Consider the following 22,626-nt stretch of genomic DNA (forward strand, 5'->3'; position numbering starts at 1 on the left):
GTCCTCACACGGTGCATCACGGGATATACAGACGTCTATGTGGATTCCATCATCCCACCCGGGACTGTCCTTTGTTGTGCTATCAACAAGCCATAGATAATAAAGGACATCAAAGCCTTTCTCAACAAAAAGAAGAGGGCCTTCAGGGCAGGTGACAAGGGGGACGTGCGCCTGCAGGACTGTGTCAGGAAGTGTGGTCAGCAACAGCAGGGTCTTTCCTCTTCACCCGCTACACCAGCAACTGCACGGACACCCGTTATCTTGACAAGTTCTTGGATGACAGCAGTAGTTGGAATTATGAAGGATTAGACTAAGTACATGGTGACTCTGGTCACCAGGTTGAGGGTGGTGAAACTCACCAGTGAGGTATATCATGTTCATCCTGTTTTGACAGATAGTCTGTGTAAGACCTTGGGAAGAGAATGTTTAGATATGGAATTCTTTCTCCTGGAACTGCATGTCCTGACAGTCTGGTCTGGGGGGGGGGGCTTATGCTAGAAATGTATATAATGTGAAGAGTCCGCTGTTCGTTGGGAGACACATATTGACCATGGACTTCCCCAGACTTAATAACACCGTCTGTGATCCTGTTGCAACCAACCTTATAAATATTATTATGTTATATTTAATGTGTTATAATATTTCTTATGAGCAAGCAAGAAGGTATCAGTCCTTTTTCATCTTCTTCACATTTTCACCACCTGATTAACAACACCAGCAAGGCCTGTGGCATGCTGGGGGTGGAGATGACTGCAGAGAGGAAGAGCCGGTCAAAACTGAGGTCCACCCTGAACAATGATTCTCTTCCCCTTCAGCAGCAGGAGCACTCTCAGTGACAGACTCATTCCATTGATGTGCATTACAGAGCACCACAGGAGATCATTGATTCCTCTGGCAATAAAACTCCTCTTTGTAAACAGTGTTTGTTGTGTTTTCCTAATAATTTCATTCTTTTATGCTGACAATAATCACTGCTTTGCTCAACCCTGTACAAACTGATATTTAATATTACTTATTTAACATTGAGAATTTAATCACTTTTCTGGATAAAAAGCAGACCTCGCCGCGCATGCGCCAATCCGAAGACAACTCTTCATAACTTCATTCGACCCCCATCCAGTGTCGCTGCTAAAATCCTGCAATATTATTGGCTGGAACAAGTTGATGGAGTGAATGTGAACCAATCAGATTCAGTGTTGGGCGGGGCGTAACAGATAGAAAAACAGTCGCGACCGCGCCAGCAGCAGGGTCGATCACAGCGGAAGTTAGCCAGCATTAGCAAGTTCTTCTCTCAACTAATGCCATATATAATCTCCTGTTTATTAATGTATTAAATTGCGACCGAGAAAGTATTACTAAACATGCATATGTTTACGGACGAAGCCGGTAAGACACTGTTTTCTTTGCGCCCGGTGGCAAATTGATGGTGAATGTGGCTGATATGATACTTTAGCTTTTCACAGATTATTGACACTGCTTCTCTTCTTTTGCAGACTTTACGGAAGTCCACGCCTTCGTAAGTAGTACGCTTCAAAACATCCCCATGTTATGGATTATTTACACGAGTTATTGAGCGTAGAAACGGTTCAAAACGGAGCACATTGCTGTTTCCTGTTTAAATCCTTCGCTTGGAGGCTGTTTTGGTCCTGCCTGCAGCAACCTGTCACCATCAGTCAAAAGTTGCCCACAAGGCCAGAAAAGATATTTCAAAGTATTCTGATCTAGTGAGTTGCTAAAATACTATGTTTATTTTGATCTAGTTTACAGGACATTAGTGTTAATTTCCCTGACATTTGGTCAAGCTGCCCATACACAAGTGTTAAAGTGAATCTTAGACACCGTCGACACGATCTTGGGAGACTTTTTATGCTTTAAGATGTACTTAAAACAAATAATGTTACAAAAAAAAAACAAACATACTGAGATTGTTCTGAGAGTAATTGTACTGAAAGGAAACACATGAATTAGAGTCAGACAACCACATGGCCACTGCAGTTAATTTTCTCCAGACTTGGAAAGCGTTGGTCAAAACTCCGATCACTGCAGTGCGAGCCAGTTCTGGATAAAGGAAAGTGAAACTTATGAGTGCAGTCTGTGTCTACGTGTCTCATATCTTACTGCAGCTCACGGTCATGGTTGGTGCTCACACAGCTTTTAACGGCCTTGGAAATCCAGCTCCATCTTTTTGTTTTGGATACACATATATGTAATCTGTGAGGGAGAAAGTTTCAATGCTGAAGATGGTTAGTGAATCTAAGGAGATGCTTTAACATGCTTCACACCACTTCTCTCTCTGTCTTTTTTTTTTTAGCAGAGGGTTGTGGATATGTTTGGGAGTAATCCCAGCTTCCAAAGTATATTAAAACATAGTCTTGGTAAGTAATGCTTACATCTTTATTGTGTTACTATGCCTATGTTACTATAAGTTTTGGATGTGAATGTGGTGTAATAGGTTTCTCGTTTTGAACAGGTTTAGAGTATGATGCCCAGCTTGGTTTTCCTGGTGATGGTGAGGATGACCATGAACACTGGGTTATTCATCACAGGCATTTTCACGCCCCTCCAAGGCGCTTCGACTGGAGCGCCGAGAGAGGACACCGCTCCACATTGTCCAGCACTCTTTACCAGCCGTCGCGCCACTTCTCGGCTTCGTCACATGACATCTCTGGCCTTTCCTGTCTAGAAGTTCAACCAAAGGAAAATGTATGTCGACTTTTGTATTCGTGTCAGATGGCTTTATTTTGGCGTGAGGTCCCTCTGAAGAGCTTAAAACTCTTGTTTTCTTTGTGCAGGATACTGAAACTAAAGCCAGATTATTACAAGAAAATAAAAAGGGCAAAACAAAGGCTGAGAAGAAGAAGAAGAAAAAGAAAAAGGTATGTTCTGATGTAATCGGATGCTCAATGTGCAGTCTTGTATGACTTTACTTCAACGCGTGATGCTTGTCATTTCTCAGCTTAAACAGAAGGAACGAAAACGTCGGGAGAAGTTGGAAAAGGAAAAACAAAATGCCGCAAAAAATGAATCTGTAAATAATAATTTCGACGTCTAAAAAAACCAAAACCTTAAGTTCCCCAGACTTCATGTTCTCCGGGTTTCACGGGCTTGTGCTTTGCTTTACAGGGAAAAGATGATGCACAGCAGGGCGAAGAGGTGGAGAGTAAACCAGGGTGTGATGAAGATGATGCCAACGTGAGTGGTAAAGTGACGACGCCAGCTGAAGATTCAGACTCCAGTGATGGCAATGAGCAGGAATCTAGTGATGAAGATGATGACTCCAAGTGCGACTCCTGTGCCTCAGAGGTAGCGGTAATCTAATCACACTTTTGATTAGATGACAGCTGATATCACTTATTTGTCTTTCTGGGTCACTGTGACTTGAATGTTCAATTGTTTACCGTGCCGCTGACATGTTTTCTCCTATTATCTCCATTCAGAGCCATTCAAAATAAAAAAATATCTACTTTCACAAGTGGATTAATCTACATTTAGCTTTTGTTTACCTTACTTTTTTTTTTCTTTAATGACTATTCATCAGGAGCTGGATATGACAAGTTCTTTTGTGAGCAAAGCTGCTCTTATAGCCAAACGTAAAATGGAGCAGAAGCCAAAACCTATGAAGCCGGAGAAGAAGGTCGCAGATAAAGAAGAACCCAAACCCCTTCATAACCAACCCAATGAAAGCCAGGAGGCTGAAAAGAAGGTAAGAAAAGTCTGTACAGATGATGGAATCACAAATCGGTGGAGATTATCTTTGGGTCAAACTGAAGTCGGCAATATTCTACACCTTTCAGTAAATGTCACAATGTTATGGTTAAAAACTTCATACTCAAAGAAAAGATAAGTCATGAATTGAAGAGAAATTGTAAGGATAAAGGTTATATAAAGTGCCAGTGAATCAAGAAATGTAAAAAAAAAAATCATAGCTGTTCGAGAAGTTGTGACTGATACTGAAACTCACACTTCCTCTGACTTCTCTTCCAGGACTCTGCTGCTGCGAGCGGCTCGTCGCTCGATGATTATGTAAAGATCAGTAACGACCTTGCAGGTCAGTTTTCAGTCACTAACTCCCATCGAGGTGTGCTGCTCTGGATTTCCACCTGCCTAACTTCTGTTTCCCTCCCCTAGTATTTGGGAATAAATGTGCCAGCACTGGTGACTTTAATATGGCCGTGAAATACTTCACAGATGCAATTAAATACAACCCGACAGAGTTTAAGTAAGAACACACCTTTTCCACTTTGTTGACTGGAACTTTACTTGATGTGTTTACGCCATGTTTCCGTTTCCGTCTCAGGCTGTTTGGAAATCGTTCCTTCTGTTTTGAAAAGTTACACGAATACGAAAAGGCGCTCGCCGACGCCGAGTTGTCCCTGGGCATCAGTCCCGGCTGGGTTAAAGGCCTGTTCAGGAAGGGACGAGCTCTGGCTGGTCTAAAGGTACGTGGACTTGTCTCGTCGAGCCGATTTGCCATCACGTTCGCTCGGTAATAAAAGAAACGCGACTCCAGCTGCAGCGGGAGAGTCCCGTGGAGTTCCTTTCACACTCGCAGCACCACAGTGCGACTTCAGCCTCCACCAACACCACCTGTTCTGACTGATCGTTAGTGCAGCTGCTTGGCTCTCACCAGAGCGCGTGTCTGTGAGAGTGTGTGCGTTCACGCCTGCTGAGACGCAACTGTGACGCCTCTAAAAACAGCAACAGTTGAAAACGCCCTGCAATTAAGGTGTGTAAAAAGCCCGGAGTTACTTTCGCGTCAAAGTGTTGACTTTGCAAAGCAGAGCTGTTGGAATAAGCGGCGCTGAAGTCAAAGTCCTCCGCTTGGAGCACTTCTTCTTCCCCGCCGCCGAGGTTGATGTGACTTTGTCCTTGTTGCGACACGACCGACGCTCACATTATTTACTCTCGACGTGTTTAGACTAGCTGTTCCTGCAAACATTAATAACGGGGGAGAGCAGGCGCGCAGCGAGACAAAATGAATGATTCAGAGCCGAGATTGAGCCGTGCGGCTTGAACACCTTTTTTTCCTTTCTTGTTCTTCTAGAGGTATGACGAGGCGGCCCAGGCCTTCAGGGACGTCCTCAAACAGGACAGCTTGTGTGCCGAAGCGGCACAAGAACTGATGCGGGTGCAAATAACGCAACTAATGGTATGGAGCGCATGTCCGCATATTGCGGAAGAGTCCCGCGCAGATTCCATGTGTCTGTAACCCTTCGCTGAAGCGCTTTGTGAATCTCTTAATTAACAGGAGTTCGGTTTCACACGTGAGCAGAGCTCAAACGCCTTAATTATTCACGGGACTGTCAAAAAATCGTTGGAGGTGCTGTCGAAATTACACAGTGGAACAGGTGAGGTTCACACCGTCTGCCGCCGCATCGTTAGGGATTCCACTGGAATGGCGTAACGCCGAAGTCGAGATCCTCTCACTCTCGTAGCTCGGCTTTGGTGTTCGCGGTTCATTTCATGCGACAACTGCGCTCAACGCTGGTCCTTTTGTGTTCAGGAGGTGTTCAGAATGTCTCTCTGCCATCGATGCAAGTAGCAAACGTCACCGGAGTGTCTCCAGTTCTCTCGGCCAACATTAGTCCTGCACCACCGTCGCCTCCTTCTCCTCCTGCTGCTGCTGCTTCAGCTCAACATGCACCAAAGAACCCTCCCATGAACAAGCCTTTAGGTCCAGTCAGGTATGTGTCCAGTGTTCATAATCAACCACCGAGTTGATTTGGACAGTGTGGAAACGTCGCAGGCTCTTTTAAAGCAAAGGATTAATCTAAACGGTTCAATTGACCTTTCCGTCTCTTTAGATACTTTAAAAATATCAATAATGCATAATTTAGGAGTCGCTGCCGACGACGGGGTGAACGAAGTTCAATTAAAAAGATGAGTTTTTGTAATGGGAAGCTTGATGGAAGCACTCGGCCGATGATCTACCGCATTTGTTTCACCTTTAATTAGACGGTATATTCTAACCGAGCAGGAAATCATTGGATGTTCTGTGCTTCGCGTTGTGAGTGATGCAGAATTTAACCACCACTTTTTTCTTTTTTTTCCTTCCACAGAGAACTGTTTCCAGTCTGGGTGGGAAACTTGAATTACATGATAACAGAGTCTGTGATTATAAACCTGTTTAGCAAGTAAGATAATGTCACATTTTGTCCTCTCTCTCTCTCTCTCTTGCTTTCCCGCCGAGAACTGACTCCTGCTGTTGTTGCAGGGTGGGAGCCATCTGTAGTGTGAAGGTCCTGAGTGCCAGACGATGTGCCTTTGTCAACTTTACCAAGCAGGAGAGTTGCGATGAAGCAATCAGACGCTTTCATGTGAGTGCCATCAAATATCACCGTTTTCACACAGTTTCGTGTAACTTCACATTGCAGAGACTGAACTTCCTCTATTCAAATCCGTCATTTCAATCTTTTTTTTTTTTTTTTTTAACTGACGTGAATAATCCCAACCACATGAGAGCGACTGTCTCTTGTTGTCTCACCTCCCAATGTAATCTGTTCCCCCTCTCCTGCACACCATCAATGTTCTTGTATGTGGACCCCCCCCCCCCCCCCCCCCCCCCCCAGTGTACCACTGTCTAAACGATTGTGTCTCCATGTTCAGGGTTATGATCTGAATGGAGCCACGCTCGCTGTGAGGTACCCCGACAGGATCGCTCCAGGAATGAACATCTCCAAATCTGCTCTCCGAGCGAATCATCCTGCAAGATAAAAAAAAACCAAAACAAACCAAAAAAGATGCTGGGTTTGTCTTTGCAGATCTGATTTTAAAGGAAAAGGCGTTTGTACTCGACTGGAGTGAGACATTACTTGGTTATTCCAGTTTGGCATATATACTGGAAAATAGCTTTTTTGCATCAAACAATTATCAGCCAGCCTTCAGTCACTGAGGGCCCTTCTTCATCAGGAGATACTGAGTCATGACTTAAACCAAGTTTTTGATTGTTTCTCATAGTTCCCTTCAGCTATTATGTTCAGATTTTTGACTGTAAATTGAAAAGAAGGAAACGAAAGAGGATTATCAAGGTGTGCTTTGCTTGTATTTCTGTTGAATCTTTATTTCCCCTCCTAAAGGGATGAATAGAATCCCTCCTTAAAGTGATTAGTTTCACTAAATAAATGGAATTTACACAGCATCTGCACAGTTTTACCTCACGCCTAGTGTTTTATTGAGTGTTTTTAACTTTTAAAAGTTCATCTAATGCAAGAGAAGTAGTTTAACAGATTCTACAGTTGCAGGCGAGAAGGTATTTTATACTTAATGCAGCGTGTGTGAACAGTAACTGTTTGCCCCGGACTCTGATTAAACCATTTATTCTATGATTGTTGGACAATACCGATTGAGTAATCAGCTCCCAGTTCATCGTTGTAATGGAATCATGTTTTACGTTTGATTGCAGGCCAAACGTTGAAAAACAAAGGTCTGTTCATAAATATCCTTCAACTTGAAGACGGCATGTTTGCGACCTGCATCGGTCTCAATCAGCACAGTCTTCAATACTCGGGACGCAAATTTATTCAGATATCGATGCTGAAGGAATGACAATCTTTCTATGGGAACTTATTTGCCACATAAAATGCCTCTCAATCTTTTTTTTTTTTTTTTTGTTCCTTCTTAAGTCTTCACCCAACACTTCTGTAACTGCATGTGTTAAAACTCGTCAATGATTGTGAAGCATGGATGGTTTCTTCTTGCTCGTGTTATTTGGGCCTGTTAAAACACAAATTGTGCCTCATCCGTCAGGCTTGGAGTTGCACTGCAGTGACCTTCCAGGTGAGACGTTCTGCCTGCTACGTTACAGCGTTAGCAGTTGTCGCAGTATTAGATTAGCTTTAAAGGCAACTGCTGTTTGCAGGGCTAATTATTGTTGTATTCATTTCTATAAACATGTAAACTAACAAGGCCTGTTCCATTATTATTAATTGCACTCGTTAACTTTACATTGTGGCTCAGTATAAACGGCTATTGCCTGTCACATGTATTATTGCTACATGTTGGCTTCCTCTCTTCATCTTTACCAATAAATAATTCTTAAGTGTTGATTACAGGATGGTCCTTTGCGTCTGTGTACAGGTGCCTTGTCAAACATGGAGTCTAATCTTCAATAAACAGTAGCATTTTATGAGTTTGTGCCAATTTATTTAAACAGCTGAAGTATGAAGAATTCCAGACAGTTTAGCTGAGATTTGTTTATATATTTATTTTTAATTCAAAGGAAAGCTGTAATATGGTTGTACGTGGGTGCGGCCATTGGTCCGTTCATAACTGAGAGTAGAAGTGTTCAGCTTTGTTTATGCTGATTCAAGGACAAAGTAGTGGTCAGTTCTATTATAAAAACAACTTGTTCACTCACAAGCAGGATTTAGGAACTTTAGTGTCCAGGCAGTGATTCAACTCCTGACTCTTTCAGCCAGCAGGGGGCAGCAAAGGCAAAGTTGAACGAGACAAATGAGTGGTCTTGTCTTGCAGTAAATATTTGTATTACCTTTATTAGAACTAAGCCATTTAACATTACTGATGCCACGCATTAGATGTATTTGAAGTCAAGTTTCATCAACACTGTGTTCATGTTCATTCATGAGAGCCTGTAAGTGAACAGCTGCTGGTTTGTTTACTCTGCAGCTGACATTTCTTTAGGGCCTCACTTTTAACAAAGTTCACTTCCATGCGTGGGCGACTGATGTGCATTGGTAACTTCGGCTGCAGACGTGCTTCTGACTGCCTGATAATATGTGATATTTTACATGAAGGCACCGCAGCGGAACTTCTGACAGATAATCCTGCGTTCAAAACGTTCCTACCGTCAACCCCTTAAAAAAAGAAAGACCTGTTTGATGATGCAATGTCAGCCATGAGGCAATCTGAGGATTGAAAGTGATATCAAAGGACACACAGTTGGCTCTGTTTAATGGCAAACTCACCTCGTCCCATCCACCTGAAAGGACTGGACAGCTTTCTAAATGCTCTGTTTTAACCTGAATGGGCCTCTGAAGGGTTGATCTGACAGATGTCAGGGTTCTTTATACCCCATGTTCGTCATCGCAGGAGCAGCGGCTCAAACTGAAAACTTTTTTCTGGGAGACTGAAGGTAAAACTGAACTTGGAAGACCAATAGTTTTTAATACGACTTTATATTTAAAACCAAACATCTTCCACACCTGGAGCAGATGTGGGGGACGACGATGTGAAGAGGAAGCCACAATCTCGGTGGTTTCAAGCATCTGGTGCCTGTTGGAGTCAAATGAATGTTTCATCAAGATCAGAAATGCAAACCTGGGGTCTTTAGCCGGCAGCAACAACAATCAAGCCTCTGATGTGAAATGATCTCGCAAGATTTTTAAGTCTTCATGACTTCATGCTGGAGACGATCTCAGAGGACATAATGGACAGATCACTAGCTCATCGCAGAAAGAAAAGACAATTCACCTCAAATGCAAGTTATTGTATTGTGGGAGGAAACACGCACGCACACATGTGGAGTAACGGCAGAAAAAACCTTCAGGCACGAGAACATGCAAACTCCACTGGGAAAGGCACATGAAAGATTAGAATATTTTAAACAGTTTGTTTTTGCGCTTTGTCGCAGAACAAAACATTCACTGATTGTTATTCTCGTCACGTCCCGTGTTTTCATCCTTTTAGTGTGGATAATTTCACTTTTTAGTTTAATGAGTTTCCCTTGCAAGTTGCAAAATGACTTTCTGTTGTGACCTCAGTAAAAGGGAGCAGCCAAACAGACTTATTTACTATAATCACCTTGATTTTTTTTTTTTTTACTATCATTTATAAATATAGCTTTATCTAACGATTATCTTTTATCGTGTTTAGACTTTGTTCATCGCTCTTTATCATCTCATTCTGTTAAACTTTAGTGTGTGCGTACGTGCGTGCCTGTGCGTGTGTGTGTGTGTGTGTGTGTGTGTGTGTGTGTGTGTGTGTATGTGTGTGTGTGTGTGTGTGTGTGTGTGTGTGTGTGTGTGTGTGTGTGTGTGTGTGTGTGTGTGTGTGTGTGTGTGTGTGTGTGTGTGTGAAGAAGAATTTAAAAGAAACTTTATATATAAAAATTGATCAAGGGGACTTTTCGTTTAAATTAATTTTAAGTGATTTTGACATGTTTTGTCTGTTTTTTTACAAAGTAGGTAAAACTAAATCATGCTGGCTGCTCCAATAGAGTCAAAATGATCATTCTTGGTGGTTCATAATTGCAAAATAGTGAGTAAAACAGGGGAGAAACAGGTACTTGTCACTAAATGCCCTACCAGTCTCACACACACACACACACACACACTGAACAACACAGTTGCTGCTGCGTTATGTTACCTGCTATGTGCTTTTTGAGCAGAGGGTCTTGTGACACCCCTTATGGATTTTATTTTTGTTCTTTTGTGGCAACTTTGGGTTTAATTAGAGCCAGAAAACGTGTGACGGGCACCGAGCCACGACGATAATACCCGTTCTAGACCCCGCTACTTAAACACTCTCCTCGGGCCGCTCCGGCTCTGGTCGAATCAAACCTTTATGATGTTCCAGACTCCATCGGGTGAAGTGCTGAAGCATCTTTCCTGTGCGAGACCTTCATCAACATTACAGGGAAGGAGGGGATAATTAAATATAGTATAGCAGGTGACTGCAGGTTGTCTGAATCCTGCAGTGATTCTTGGAAAAAAAACCTCCATACTGTTTAATATAGCCAAATGCTTCATCCAGAACCTTCTCTTTCTGCCTCGTCACTCTCAGTTGAAAAGACGAAAACTTGACGTAGACTCTGATGAGACTTTGATGTAAGAGGTATTGATCCACATTACTTTTTCAGCGGCTTGTACAATCACTTTCAGACACTTTACTGGGATAGTTTCTTCGATAAAGCAGCACTTCTTTTGTTATACTGCTTGTTTTGTGCTTACAGTAATGGTTTGCTTTCATGTAAAACAACTTCAAAGATTCAACTTTGGTATCAAGAATAATAAAGTCAGCAGACAATAAAGGTGGAAAAAATAGTACAGTCTCTAACTAATAAACATTTTAAAAAATGATGCGTTGGATGAAATCTTGAATTCAAAACATGTACAGACATATGGATTTTATTCAAGGATATCACCATCAAATTGGTGCCAATAATAGCAAAAACATATATTTTATGTTACTAAAACTAAATTATTCAATATTCTACCTAGACTTTTTTTTTAAAATTATAGATGCAGTCTATTTGTGAGAATAATCTACATTTTTTAATTTCATTAAATATGTCAGGGTTATAAAAATTCTTGTTTGTGTTCATTTGCAATCACAGTCCTCTGATGGCTCAGTGAGTTCAGTCTGGATCACAAGTTCAAGTTCGAACGATCCAATCACAGTATTGTAATACCAGCTTGATGGTGTAGGGTTTCTCATTAGCTGTATATTTAATTTTTGGTAAATTTTTTTCTTTCAACAAGTATATCTTCTGACCTTCTGTGAACATAATTAGATGTGTCGTTTTAAAGGCTTTTCCTCCAGCCTCATTTACTTTTGCAGAGCTTTTCCTGGTTGCGTCTGTATACAATACTGTGTCCTCTGGTGCACAAGCAAATACGCTTTAGACGGGGAAAAAAAATGTGCAGGAATGTAGCTATGTCTTGCAGTTCACCTTTGTGTGTACAGAAAGAATCCAGCTGAATAGGTCAGCTGTCTTTACAGTCTGCTCTCTCTGCACTTCTTCACCAAGGTTGGATCTGAGATACTCCCTTTCCGGCTCTATCATGCTTCTGTTTACGTGCTTTCTGATGGAGCTGTACGCACACAAAGGTTATTCATCACATTAACCTGCTGGTTCCTCAAAGTTTTTCTACCGGGCCCTTGTTTTAGAAATACCAATAATTCTAGTATGCATTATTGTTCGTATAGAAACTGCACTTCTTTTGAATAAATGTTTGATACAAACTACAAATCTATTATCAAATTGATTGAATAAAGTCTTAAGAACTTTATACAATCAGTGGAATTGACCATTTTTTGCATTGTAACCATTTTCAATACCCAGTGCTTTCAAGGTTTGTTCTAAAAATTGCCTTTCTGTGCAAAAATAGCTTTAAAAACACTCTCAGCCCTCCCGCCATGGGAACCGCTGCATTCGCGGGTCATGAATAGCAGTGAACCAAAACAACAGTTTGTTAAAGATTAATGGCCAGGTCACACACAAACCACATGATCACAAATCACATGGGATCAGCGGTACTTAGAAATAAGCCACATGGGAAAACGCTCACCTTGGAGGTGAGGTGGAGTGAGCTGGAAGGCCACTGGTTCAAATCTCCTCACAGCCGCGAAAGTTTGACGAAGAACACGGAAGCCGCTGATCGTCACCACTACTGTGGGCCCTGAATCAAGGCGGATGAACCGCGGCTTCAGAGTGCTGCACTGCGGAAGCTGACTGCTCCTAGTTAATGCTAACTATGAATACCATGGGTCGAATGCAGAGGCATACACTTCCTAACAGGATCAATAAAGTAACTTAAAGATACATGTAAATGACCTCTTTGACTCGTCTGGTAATGAAACATTTACCAAGCAGGGAACACGTTTGTTCATTCGCTCAGCATGTTAATGTGAGATATCTATATGACACCATAAGGTTAGGAAATATCGTTTTTGCACCTGTAAGCAAATATTATAAAATAGCAAAGGTATCTTTGTGGTTTCCCCCCAACAATATAAAAAACATGCATTTGAGACTGTCAAATTGCCTGTAGGTGTGACTGTGAGTGTGTGCAATTGTCTCTCTGTGATGGACTGGCGACCTTTCCAGGTTGTATCCTGCCATCGCCTTCAGCCAGCTGCGATCGTCCCCAGCGCCCGGCAACCATCAGCTGGATGAAGCGACACAGATGGTGGATGGATGCAGATGGGAATAAAATTACAATCTGCAGCTTTCGTATCACATATTACGCATTTTTGTGTCGTGTATTAATCAAACATAAAAGACAGACGATACAATTTAACACATTTAACAACAATTCCTGCTTTCGTCTCGCTGCAAATACAGAAACGTTGTATTTGACATCTTGTGATGCAGCTACATTTTTTTTAAACTTTCGGTCGCTTTTTCCTTCAAACAGAAGGTCAGATTGTTTTACAGCAAAGGGCCACTTGAGGTAAATTGGAAGAGTTGGGAGCATGTGGGGTTCTTACCATAAAAAGCTCGTCTCTGCCGGGTTCCCGGCCTCCTTGCAGCTGATGCATCGCTGACGGCCTCGATCCCAGCTGCAGATCCAAGGTCACCCGGCCCCTCGTGTCAAACTCCACTGTGGGCCGCTGCCAGAGAAGAACGCTTCACACACCGAGCAGGGTTTAACTCGCAAGTGTTACTAGCAGGCAGATAAGAAGAAAGAGTAGGGGTTGCTTAAAGGTTTCTGCAAAGAGAGAATTCAATTCAATGACATGACACCAAATATATTGTGAATACTTACCATAAGCTTTATTGACTGACTTTCTCCAAAGTTTTTTATGATGCCACAGTCATTATTTATAAGAAAGAGTTTGTCCGATTGACATGGCTGGTCAGGGTTGAATATCTTATGGGATGAAAAGGTTTTAAAACAGCTTCTTTCTCTCGATTCAACTCTGTCTTTCAGGCCGAAGTATCAGAATCATGAGAGAAAACTATAGTTATCTCAGAGGAGCAGAATCTTAGAAAGTCTCCACTTGAACATTCAAGGCAACATGTTGACAGTTAAATGCAGAGTCCAGTGTGTGACACATAAAAACACCTTTATTTTCAAACCTAACCACCTCAAACAGGGTTGAGTGATCTTAGTAATTATGGTCTATTCAAGGAAAGAAAAAAAAATCCGAGGAGAAAATGTGACAATTGTGCTTACTTGACTTTCTACCGCTACAGCCGACGTCTGACACTTTCAATACGACGCCACTTAAAGCTGAAGGCACCTGTGTTGCATCTGTTCCGATCTTTTACCTCTCGATGGTGGAAACAGTCACGGCGTGTCTACAGTGAAGCTAGAGTAGAAAAATAAAAGCGTGTCCTCTGACTCCGACGATGGAAAGTTCATCGGCGACTTTCCCACTTTCAGAGAGCTGCTGTGACCTCAACGCTCGGTGGGTTGGGAAAGTCCTGACCTCCGCCGGTCCGCCGCGGGGGAGCGCCTGCCGCCGACAGCGACGGGTTCCTCTCTCCATCATGAGCCCCGGTCCAGAGCGCATCTTCTCTGCAGCGGATGTTCAAGGTGTCCTCGCCCGCTGACGCCACCCCCTGGTCAACTCCAGAGGCAGATGTTGCTCATAGCCTGACAGGTGGAGCTGATCTCTGCGGGAGAGAGGTAGATCTTGCCGCTGGGGCAGACGCACACCTCGTACACGGCCTGTTCCTGGGAAGCCTGGCCGGGAGACGGCGTGTAGGTGCCGAGCGGCAGGCTTCCCAGCTGAATGGTGTTGGCGTCGAGGAGTATCTGGATGGAAAAGCAGCAGACAACACGCTGGAAGTCATTCAAAGAACGTCATCAGAGGCGCCCTGAAGTGATGTACGAGTGCATCTGGGCCTGATAAATGAATGTGGTGCAATCGGTAAATACAAAGAGACAGGTGGAGTGAAATACAGCAGTCCTGATCTGGAACATTAGGATAAGCAGAGAAGGCGCTTCTCCCTCTTAAAAACCGCCAGGTTTTAGCCAAACTAGCAACATAGCTCCCGGGGTGTTGGTCTTCGTCCACTGCTTCAGTACAGAATCAAATCCTTTAATAACTATTGAAAGGATTTGAACAAAATCTCATTTGGACTCTCGTGGACCCCCCGATGGCTGAATTAAAACAACTTTGGTGATCTATTTGAACAGGAAGGAGAAAGCATACAAAAAACCTCCCAAAAACACAACACGCTTGCTTATCTGCAGCTGGTGGGGTTCATATGAGGTTTCCTCCAGAGTAGCACAAGCCCGGCGGGCCACCAGGCTTAAATTGATCCCCTGCTGTGCTAAAGCATTAAAGAGTCCTTTTCTTTTCTTTTTTGCCAATGTGTTTTTTTTTTTTATTAGAAATGATGCAGCACTGTAACAGCTGAATGTCAATTTTGCAGAAACATCCCCTCATGGCCAAGCAACCATGGTGGCATCTGTTGACGTGAGTACGAGCAGGAAGCCCTTCGACTCATTTTGCTAAACTCCCTGGTCTCTTCTCACGTGTCTATAATCATTGCCCCACAAAGCAGAAAACACAGATTTGTGGAAGTTGATAGGCTATCATAAATAAGGCCAATTACAATGAAATTTAGAAAAAGAAAATCTGGAACTTCCTACCATTTAAGCTGTTTTTACTAATGATTGGATGCTACTTATTTTTGCACGAATAACACATTTGGCTCAGTCGTCTAAACCACTTATATTTAACCAAAGCTAAAATGAGAAGAAAAAAAATACAATACGCCTTTATTGCGTAAACTTAAATCCCCAAGTATTTCCTGATCTGTCAGGGCTCAACATGTGGGCAGATGGATTTGGTAAAAGTTGTGAAAGAAAAAGAAAAAAAAATCCGGTGAGAGAATACCAAAGGTATGAATGGCAACATGGTAATCAATATTAGTCAGATGGTAACCGAGTACAATAAACAGGAAGAGAAATATTTAAAAAGGCATTCAGTTGAGATAAATGTACTTCTGCAGAGGCTGGAGAACAACATGTAGCAACACACCTACATATATCATTATTGTAATGATATTATCTTCAAATATGTTTGTCAGTAAGAAACATACATTCAAAATCACACAGATCGTGATTCAACCTGCGTCATAGTTTTGAGAAGGAAAGTAAAAAAGTAATAATCCGACTGGACTTTAAATAAAACACTGAAATCAGTTTAAAAATGGTGAAAGATTTTAATTTACATTCAGACCACACGATGTGACCACTCCGCTGGACGAGAGGTTAGCAAACTGGGTTTGTGACTGAAAGTCCTCGCAGGATGAAATCCCACCGCTGTTCCCACCGGGGGGGACTCTGAGCGAGACCTTTGACCCCCAGCGGCTCCCTAGGCGCTGCATGTCTCGATAAGGTTAACCATGAATGGGATGGGTTAAACACAGAGAAATCATTCCCACAACTGGATCAATAAAGGCGCCCAAGTCTTAAAATCTTAATTATCTGCAGCTTCGGTACCAATAACTGTCACCGTCAGCTTTCAGTACAACTCTGAATCATTATCAATGCAGGCTGAGAGAAGTAATGTGGTCGTTTGAAAGAAAATCTACAGACCAGAGGAAAAGAGGAGGGGGAAATAAAAGCTGAAACTGATATAAATAAAAACAGGAGATCGTCGGCGTAGTCTCTCACCTCTCCCTCAGTGGACTCCAGCTGGAGGTCCTTTCGCCCACTGACCTTCAGCGAACCCTTGTCAGTGCTCACCTCCACTCCTCTGGGAGCCTCCATGGTCAGTGTTCGTGTTGGAGACTCCAGCCTGAGGAGGATGAAGAGGAAGAGGAGGAGGAGGAGGGGGGGGGGGGGGGGGGAGCACAGCGGAGGGAATGAACCCATCGATTTATTCTGCTTTGACTTTCAGTTGGTTTCCAATATTAAAACGTTGCCTTTCACTATGATTTAATAGCTGGGGATCCTCGATCCCTTCAAGGTCAAACCGATTCTTATCCAGTTTGTGGTTTATATATCTCAGTGTAATTGCTTGTTTTAGCAGGTTGACGGAATTCACTTCGAATATGAAGCAAATTTGCTTCTTGAAAAAAAAAAAGCAGCAGAGCTTTTTTATGTTTTAAACAGCAACAACAACTACAACCAAAAAAACAGATTATTGACGTTTCTGTTCAACTCCTGCAGCCAAAGTGACTTTTCTGTGTTGGACTCCTCCACCTGTGGAGTAGTAAAGCTGCTAGCCATGTTTCAGTAGCTCCCCTCATTATTCCAAAGCCCAACGGCAATGCTTAACAGCCCATAATTGTATCAGCTGATTTTGACCTTCAGTAGCACTGAGGCTAATGCAATTTGCATTTTTCTTCCTGCAGACTATTTGTTTACACAGGGAAAGATAAGTGCGAGAGCCAATCAATGTGGAATTTGTTTTCATAACTCATAACCGTTTCAAATTGATTTTCTCCACCCATCTTCCCCAAATCTGTTTTCAATGAATTTTAAAATGGAAGACTTTAAGGAGCCGCCTTGAAATCACTTAAATCTCCTTACCCTCTGAAAGTGACACACATTTGGGATTATGCACGAGTGGAATAAGGAGGAAGGGGTGTAAAAAAAGAAAAAAAAGAAGAGCAAATGAATTTCATCTGCATTTGAAAAGCCTGTCAGTAGATACAGAATAGGATGTGTGAAATGTGCCCCTGACATCAGACTGTTTGTGCTCCAGACCTGAGCTGAAAAAATAAGTTAAGAAGATTCATTTTCTCCTTTTCTCTCCTTTTTTCTCGACTCACCACTTGCACAATTTCCCTTTTGCCACTGAAAGCTGCTTAAACAGTTAGCAAATATGCCTCGGATCAATGTACACAGTTATATGTTTGTTTTATATTTAGCCATGTTTTTTTTTGGTGTGTTTCAACTCAATCCACATTTTAATAAAACAGAAATAAGCCCTTATCCATTATTTATCCAGGGTGAGTGGAAATAATTAAACTGGAAACTCAACTTCTGCCTAGATGTTGTATGCCTTCACAAAACAGGGTCATGGCGGGTGATAATAATGTTTCTAAAGTTATGTAATATAGTGCAGAGATGAGAACATCTTATTTACTTTCTAAACAAAACAGTCCCAATAACGAATAAGTAGGTTATGAATAATAGTAAAAAGAGAAACTAAATATTAAGTGAATGGCTTCAAATTGCAAATAAACGAGATACAATATAATGTTTTGGGGGGGAAAAAGAAGGGGGAAAAAAAGATTGTTGTTTTTGCATCTTCAGTTCTGTTTTTCACTGTTTCACCGTCTCTTTGATGACGTGAGGAAGATTTCAGCCAAATGGTTGTTCGCAATTTCCTTGCTGTCAAGAGCACAACTCTCAGCGAGCGCTACAGTCTCTGTCTAACGGATCAAAATACCCACAACATGCACAAAATGTACCAATACCCCAAACGCCTCAAAACGTTCAATCTGTGGGTGATTTGAAAACATTTAAGTGAAGTCACTCATCGCCCCCAGTCTCTATAGATGTCTTATATTTTGGATGCAGTGTTGAAATATCTTCACCTTGTTGGTAGATTTTTTGTTGTAAGATTTTTTGGAAGACGCTGGTTCTCCAGTGTGTCAAAATTTGAAGAGAATCCAGAGATGATCGATGTCATTCACACGGCTCAGCACTGCAAATACTGCAACTCACCATCAGTGGAAGTAACATCATGGTCTTCATTAAGGTTTTCTTTAAATTAGTCATTAATCCAACTGATGTTCACAGTAGAAATTGACCATGTGAAAAGCTACAAGAACATTTGGCCATGGAAAGCCAGCTATTCCTGTGGTGAGTTTCCTGAAAAGTGAGAAGGGTTGGACAACCGTAAATCTCAAAATTTAAATGCTATTAATTGAATATGATGTTAATTACCACAATGTGTGTGAACGGTGTTGCAATCAAACACATTGCTCAAGCATTTAGTATCAGTGACATTGACTTTTGGACACAATCATCTAAAATCCATCTCTTAGTAGAAGAGTCTTATATATAAAAAAAAACTCCACAACATATACTATCTTGAGCCTTTGCGAGAATGGGACTGACAAGCAACCAGGAAACACACTTAATGCTTTCAGCTGCCACCAAACAGGCATGAAAGTCTCTCGTCTACCTCCCTTAGCAACACAAGCATTTCAGTAGCACACCTTCCGTTTTTGTCCCAGTGCCCAACTCATTTCCACTATAATTTCTCAAGATTTCACTGGTTATTAAAGAAGACGCATTAAAAGGCCCATTTGATGTACTTTGCAGTGAGATGAGGCCTGAAATCACTGAAATATATAGTGCGTGTGTGTGCGTGAGTATCTTCAGCCGCTGCAAATGCAGACACACACATTATGTTTTCATACCGTTGATACTCGACTTTCATGGATTTCATGTTGTCTTAACTCCAAAATTAACTGTGATTCCATTGGCCTATTGATTCACACACAAAAACGCGCGCACACACACACACACACACACACACACACACACACACACACACACACACACACACACACACACACACACACACACACACACACACACACACACACACACACACACACACACACACACACTCTTGCATTAAGAGCGCAGAGATACCCATGCACACATCCAGACACACATGCACAATGATATCCACATACACACGGACACGCTTATGCACACACACTTCCACACCCACAAGACGCGCTCACGGATAACCGTAACTCTCACCTTGCACGCACACAGAGAACATTCCAGCCAGAAGACAAAGTGCTCAATTTCCATGAGTGCTTTTTTCAGACTCAGTCCAGAATAAAGCATTAAATGAATTAAATGAATTAAAAATGTCGCTTCGGTTTTATAACAATCTCAGACTACTTCCATTATCACATATGCTTACAGTCGTCGCGAGGCCCCAACCGCAGCACGAAGTCACATTTCATTTTACTGCTGACTTGTAAAACCTGTAAACCATTAATGAGATATAATTTAAAAGACATCAGTGGCAGCTCGGGGCTCAGATTACACGTCATCTCCCCTCCCAAATCACATTCAGTGGTTTCAAACTTTACAGATCCAACAATCCTCTTTTTGAAATAAATTACTAATATTGCCATTGTTTGTGGTTGTTAAAGCATACCGTTGAATTGTTTTTGTCCGCCACCGTTTAGAAAACGTGCTGACTCACGTTGTTGTATCCAGCAGCTGCTGAATGTAAAGTTCCATTCAGGTGGAGCTCTGACATTGTTTGAAAACTGTCGACATTAAACTGAGATTTGTTTAGCTTTAAAATGTCACATCACCTGAAAACCTTCAGCTCATTAGCCGACTGATGAGGCCATCAGCTATGAGCTGCTTGTATCCAGATTATTTCAGGACTTTAAGATCCATCTACAAAACCTTAATATTGTAAAGCCCTCACAAGGCTTTGTGCAGCATTCGCAGCCATAAAGGTTTATGACAGGCTTTTCCATTCTCGGGGAAACCTGACCAATCTTTTTCCCCCCATGCATTCACGCTGACCTTTACATTCCCAGAAAGGTCCTCGAATCACAGCACAGTGGAATAAAAAGTCGTGCAGGACCAAATGTGCTGATGACCACAGCGTATGTCAAAGTTTAAGGTGAACGTCAGGCATATTTATAGGCAGCACTCTGGACTTCACAGACCAGCAGCCGCACAGTTTTCACTTTCAGACAATCTTCTACCTCAGTGGCACATAACCTTTTTTTCCTTGGACTTTACCCCCAAAAGTGTGTCTAAAAAAAGGGAGCAGACCCCCGTCAGATCTCTGATCCGCCAAAGCATTGCAGAGAAACCAAATACCAACAGGAGCCATCAAAGTAAAATAAATAAAAAGTTTCCAAGGTCTCTTCCAGATGCGAAAAGTTCGTTTCTGTATTTTTTTTTTTCTGTGTTAATCTAATTATAACTACCAGAGAGTGGGCAAAGCACCCACCCCCTCATTGTAATGTCAAGTTCAACAAAGGTTAGAGAAAAGTGGAAACAGCGCGAACCCAACTTTCTGAAACAAAGACATTTTCTGCAAAACACATCGAGACTGTAACCTCTGTTGCAAAAACTTATCTTATTTTCAATAGTTTCATTTCAAAGGGAGACACAGAGTTTTTGCAAATCTCCAACTGTGGCCGGAGTTTTCAGGAATCGTCGTTTGTGGTGACTCGTAGCTGTTATAAATATACAAAGCGCAAATGCAGAGAAATATCACTGTTTATTTAAATACGTGTAAACGTGGTTGGTTTCCGCAACTTGGTTTCCTCTCCTCGTGTCTGATTGCTGGTCGGCACCCCGATGTCTTTCACCTGTGCCTGAATGTGTGATTAGCTGCACCTGCTGCTCTTAGTATATAAGAGACTTGTCTCGTGTGCTCTGGTTGTTGGTTCCTCTGCATATCTGTGCTCAGCGTGTCTGTTTCTGCACTCCTGCGCTGCAGCTTTCATGTTTTCTGTGGACTTTTCCCCTGAGCTGCAGTGTCCCTGTGCCTATGCGGGCTTTCTTCCCCTGACAGCAGGACTTGGGTTTTTTGGGGGGAATTTTGGTTTCTGTTTTGGGAAAAAGTTTTTAGTTTTTTTTTGTTCTACAGCTGTGTCAGGCATCCCTTGAGGCCACCTCACCCAACCAACATGTAACACTGATGGCAACAGCTGCCATGGCCAGGGTTGCCAGATCAGACCGTTTCCCACCCAAATATAAGATGCAATCCACCCAGTTTAATAAAATAATGGCCCAAACTACAACCTCTATTGAGAAACATTTGGAAAAGCATATCAATAAACACATTTTCTCAACTGTACTAAATATTAAAAAAAACATGGAAGCACCAGTCATGCTACTTGTTTTCCTGATCATGGCATCATTAAAAACTAAACAAAAACCAAACCCAAAGGTAATTCAAAACCAGTATGACATATGCATGATAGCCGATTGTCCAATATCCAGAAGGTTCTGCAGGGATTCGATTCGACTCTGGAAATTCTTCATACACAAACAAAGAGTTTAAAATGCTGCTCAATTCTCTAAAACACATAAACAACCTATAAAATGAAAAACAAAAAAATAGTTGAGTAGTAAACTCTTTAATATTGTTTCATTCAGGAAAGTTGAATTGGTTCCTTGCATTTTGTTGATTAATCCTCAATGAAGTTTGATAAAATTGACATTGATCAACACAATTGTTTGCATAAATGAACAGCAGTTTGTTGAAATATGTTAATTTGTACTTTCCTCCCACATAATGGAAATTGTTTTCTTAATGTTTCCATCTGGATTTGTTTTCCTAAAAAGATGTTGAATGTTGTTGAGAAAAGTGGCCCAAAATCTTTACAACCCTTCCATTGTCATTCCCCCCTGGAGGAGAGGAGCAACTTGGGATTCAGTGTCTTACCCAAGGACACATAAATAAAGGCCAAGCTTGGGATTGAAGACGAACCAATCTGCCAACCAAGACGCGGCTGCCTGAGAGCCAAACTAGCAATTTCAGGCATATTTACAATTATCTTGAGCCGTGTTTTAAAGACTTTTTTTTTCCTGAAGAAAGTAATTTAGTTCTAAGCAAGGCTGCCTCCAGTGATTGATTTGTCAAAACATTACACAAACACTGACAGACTCATTTAGTCTCATTACAATACTGAAGGTTTTTCTTTTCTTTTTTTTTTTCAGAATGGGGATGTTGGCTACTGGAAAAATACAAATACACATCCAATTGTATCGCATGATTTGTCCATATGCTTGTTTACAGACCAAACTATAAAGGTCATAACTCACACCAAACAATCAATCAAATGTAATTTCTCTGATTATGTAGTGGGAGCCTGCTCAGTTTGGTCTCCCTCTCTTATTAACAACACTATACTTCCTGTCTGGAATCAAAATCCTTCAGTGATTAAATGTTATCCTTTGTCCTCTGTGGCTTCAACAGAAAGAAAAACAAATGTACGTACTGGCCCACTTTTCTCACGCATTC

At 41.8% G+C, this 22,626-nt stretch overlaps 2 protein-coding genes across 3 annotated transcripts in view; one reads left to right on the forward strand and one right to left on the reverse strand.

Moving 5' to 3' along the window:
• Nucleotides 1-1,254: 1,254 nt before the first annotated feature.
• On the forward strand, nucleotides 1,255-8,045 carry LOC308146878 (uncharacterized protein). Of its 2 annotated transcripts, none has more exons than XM_080518844.1 (17): nucleotides 1,255-1,386; nucleotides 1,494-1,516; nucleotides 2,312-2,375; nucleotides 2,471-2,703; nucleotides 2,793-2,876; nucleotides 2,957-3,028; nucleotides 3,124-3,303; nucleotides 3,539-3,703; nucleotides 3,985-4,048; nucleotides 4,129-4,219; nucleotides 4,298-4,439; nucleotides 5,045-5,149; nucleotides 5,249-5,348; nucleotides 5,504-5,684; nucleotides 6,060-6,134; nucleotides 6,215-6,317; nucleotides 6,607-8,045. In XM_080518844.1, the coding sequence occupies exons 1-17, from the start codon at nucleotides 1,362-1,364 to the stop codon at nucleotides 6,712-6,714; spliced, it is 1,815 nt and encodes a 604-aa protein (XP_080374970.1). In that variant the 5' UTR covers nucleotides 1,255-1,361; the 3' UTR covers nucleotides 6,715-8,045. The 2 variants fall into 2 exon arrangements, with proteins under 2 accessions (XP_080374970.1, XP_080374971.1); XM_080518845.1 differs by having other exon boundaries at nucleotides 2,315-2,375.
• Nucleotides 8,046-14,252: 6,207 nt separating this feature from the next.
• Nucleotides 14,253-22,626, reverse strand: part of LOC308147119 (zeta-sarcoglycan-like) — a gene marked incomplete at both ends in the record, with an annotated part of 45,557 nt that continues 37,183 nt past the window's right edge. Inside the window, 2 exons of the mRNA XM_080519202.1 lie at nucleotides 14,253-14,444; nucleotides 16,317-16,440. Coding sequence (XP_080375328.1) covers nucleotides 14,253-14,444; nucleotides 16,317-16,440 — 316 coding nt within the window. The remainder of the gene's footprint in view (nucleotides 14,445-16,316; nucleotides 16,441-22,626) is intronic.

The sequence above is a fragment of the Blennius ocellaris genome (assembly GCF_963422515.1).
Source record: "Blennius ocellaris genome assembly, chromosome: 23".
Taxonomy (NCBI): domain Eukaryota; kingdom Metazoa; phylum Chordata; class Actinopteri; order Blenniiformes; family Blenniidae; genus Blennius; species Blennius ocellaris.

Excerpts from the sequence above, each read along its gene's own strand:
- LOC308146878 (XM_080518844.1), top strand. The coding sequence starts at position 1,362 with ATGCATATGTTTACGGACGAAGCCG. Across the intron at positions 3,029-3,123 it reads ATGCCGCAAAAAATGAATCT|GGAAAAGATGATGCACAGCA; the intron begins GTAAATAATAAT and ends TTTGCTTTACAG. Across the intron at positions 5,150-5,248 it reads TGCAAATAACGCAACTAATG|GAGTTCGGTTTCACACGTGA; the intron begins GTATGGAGCGCA and ends CTTAATTAACAG.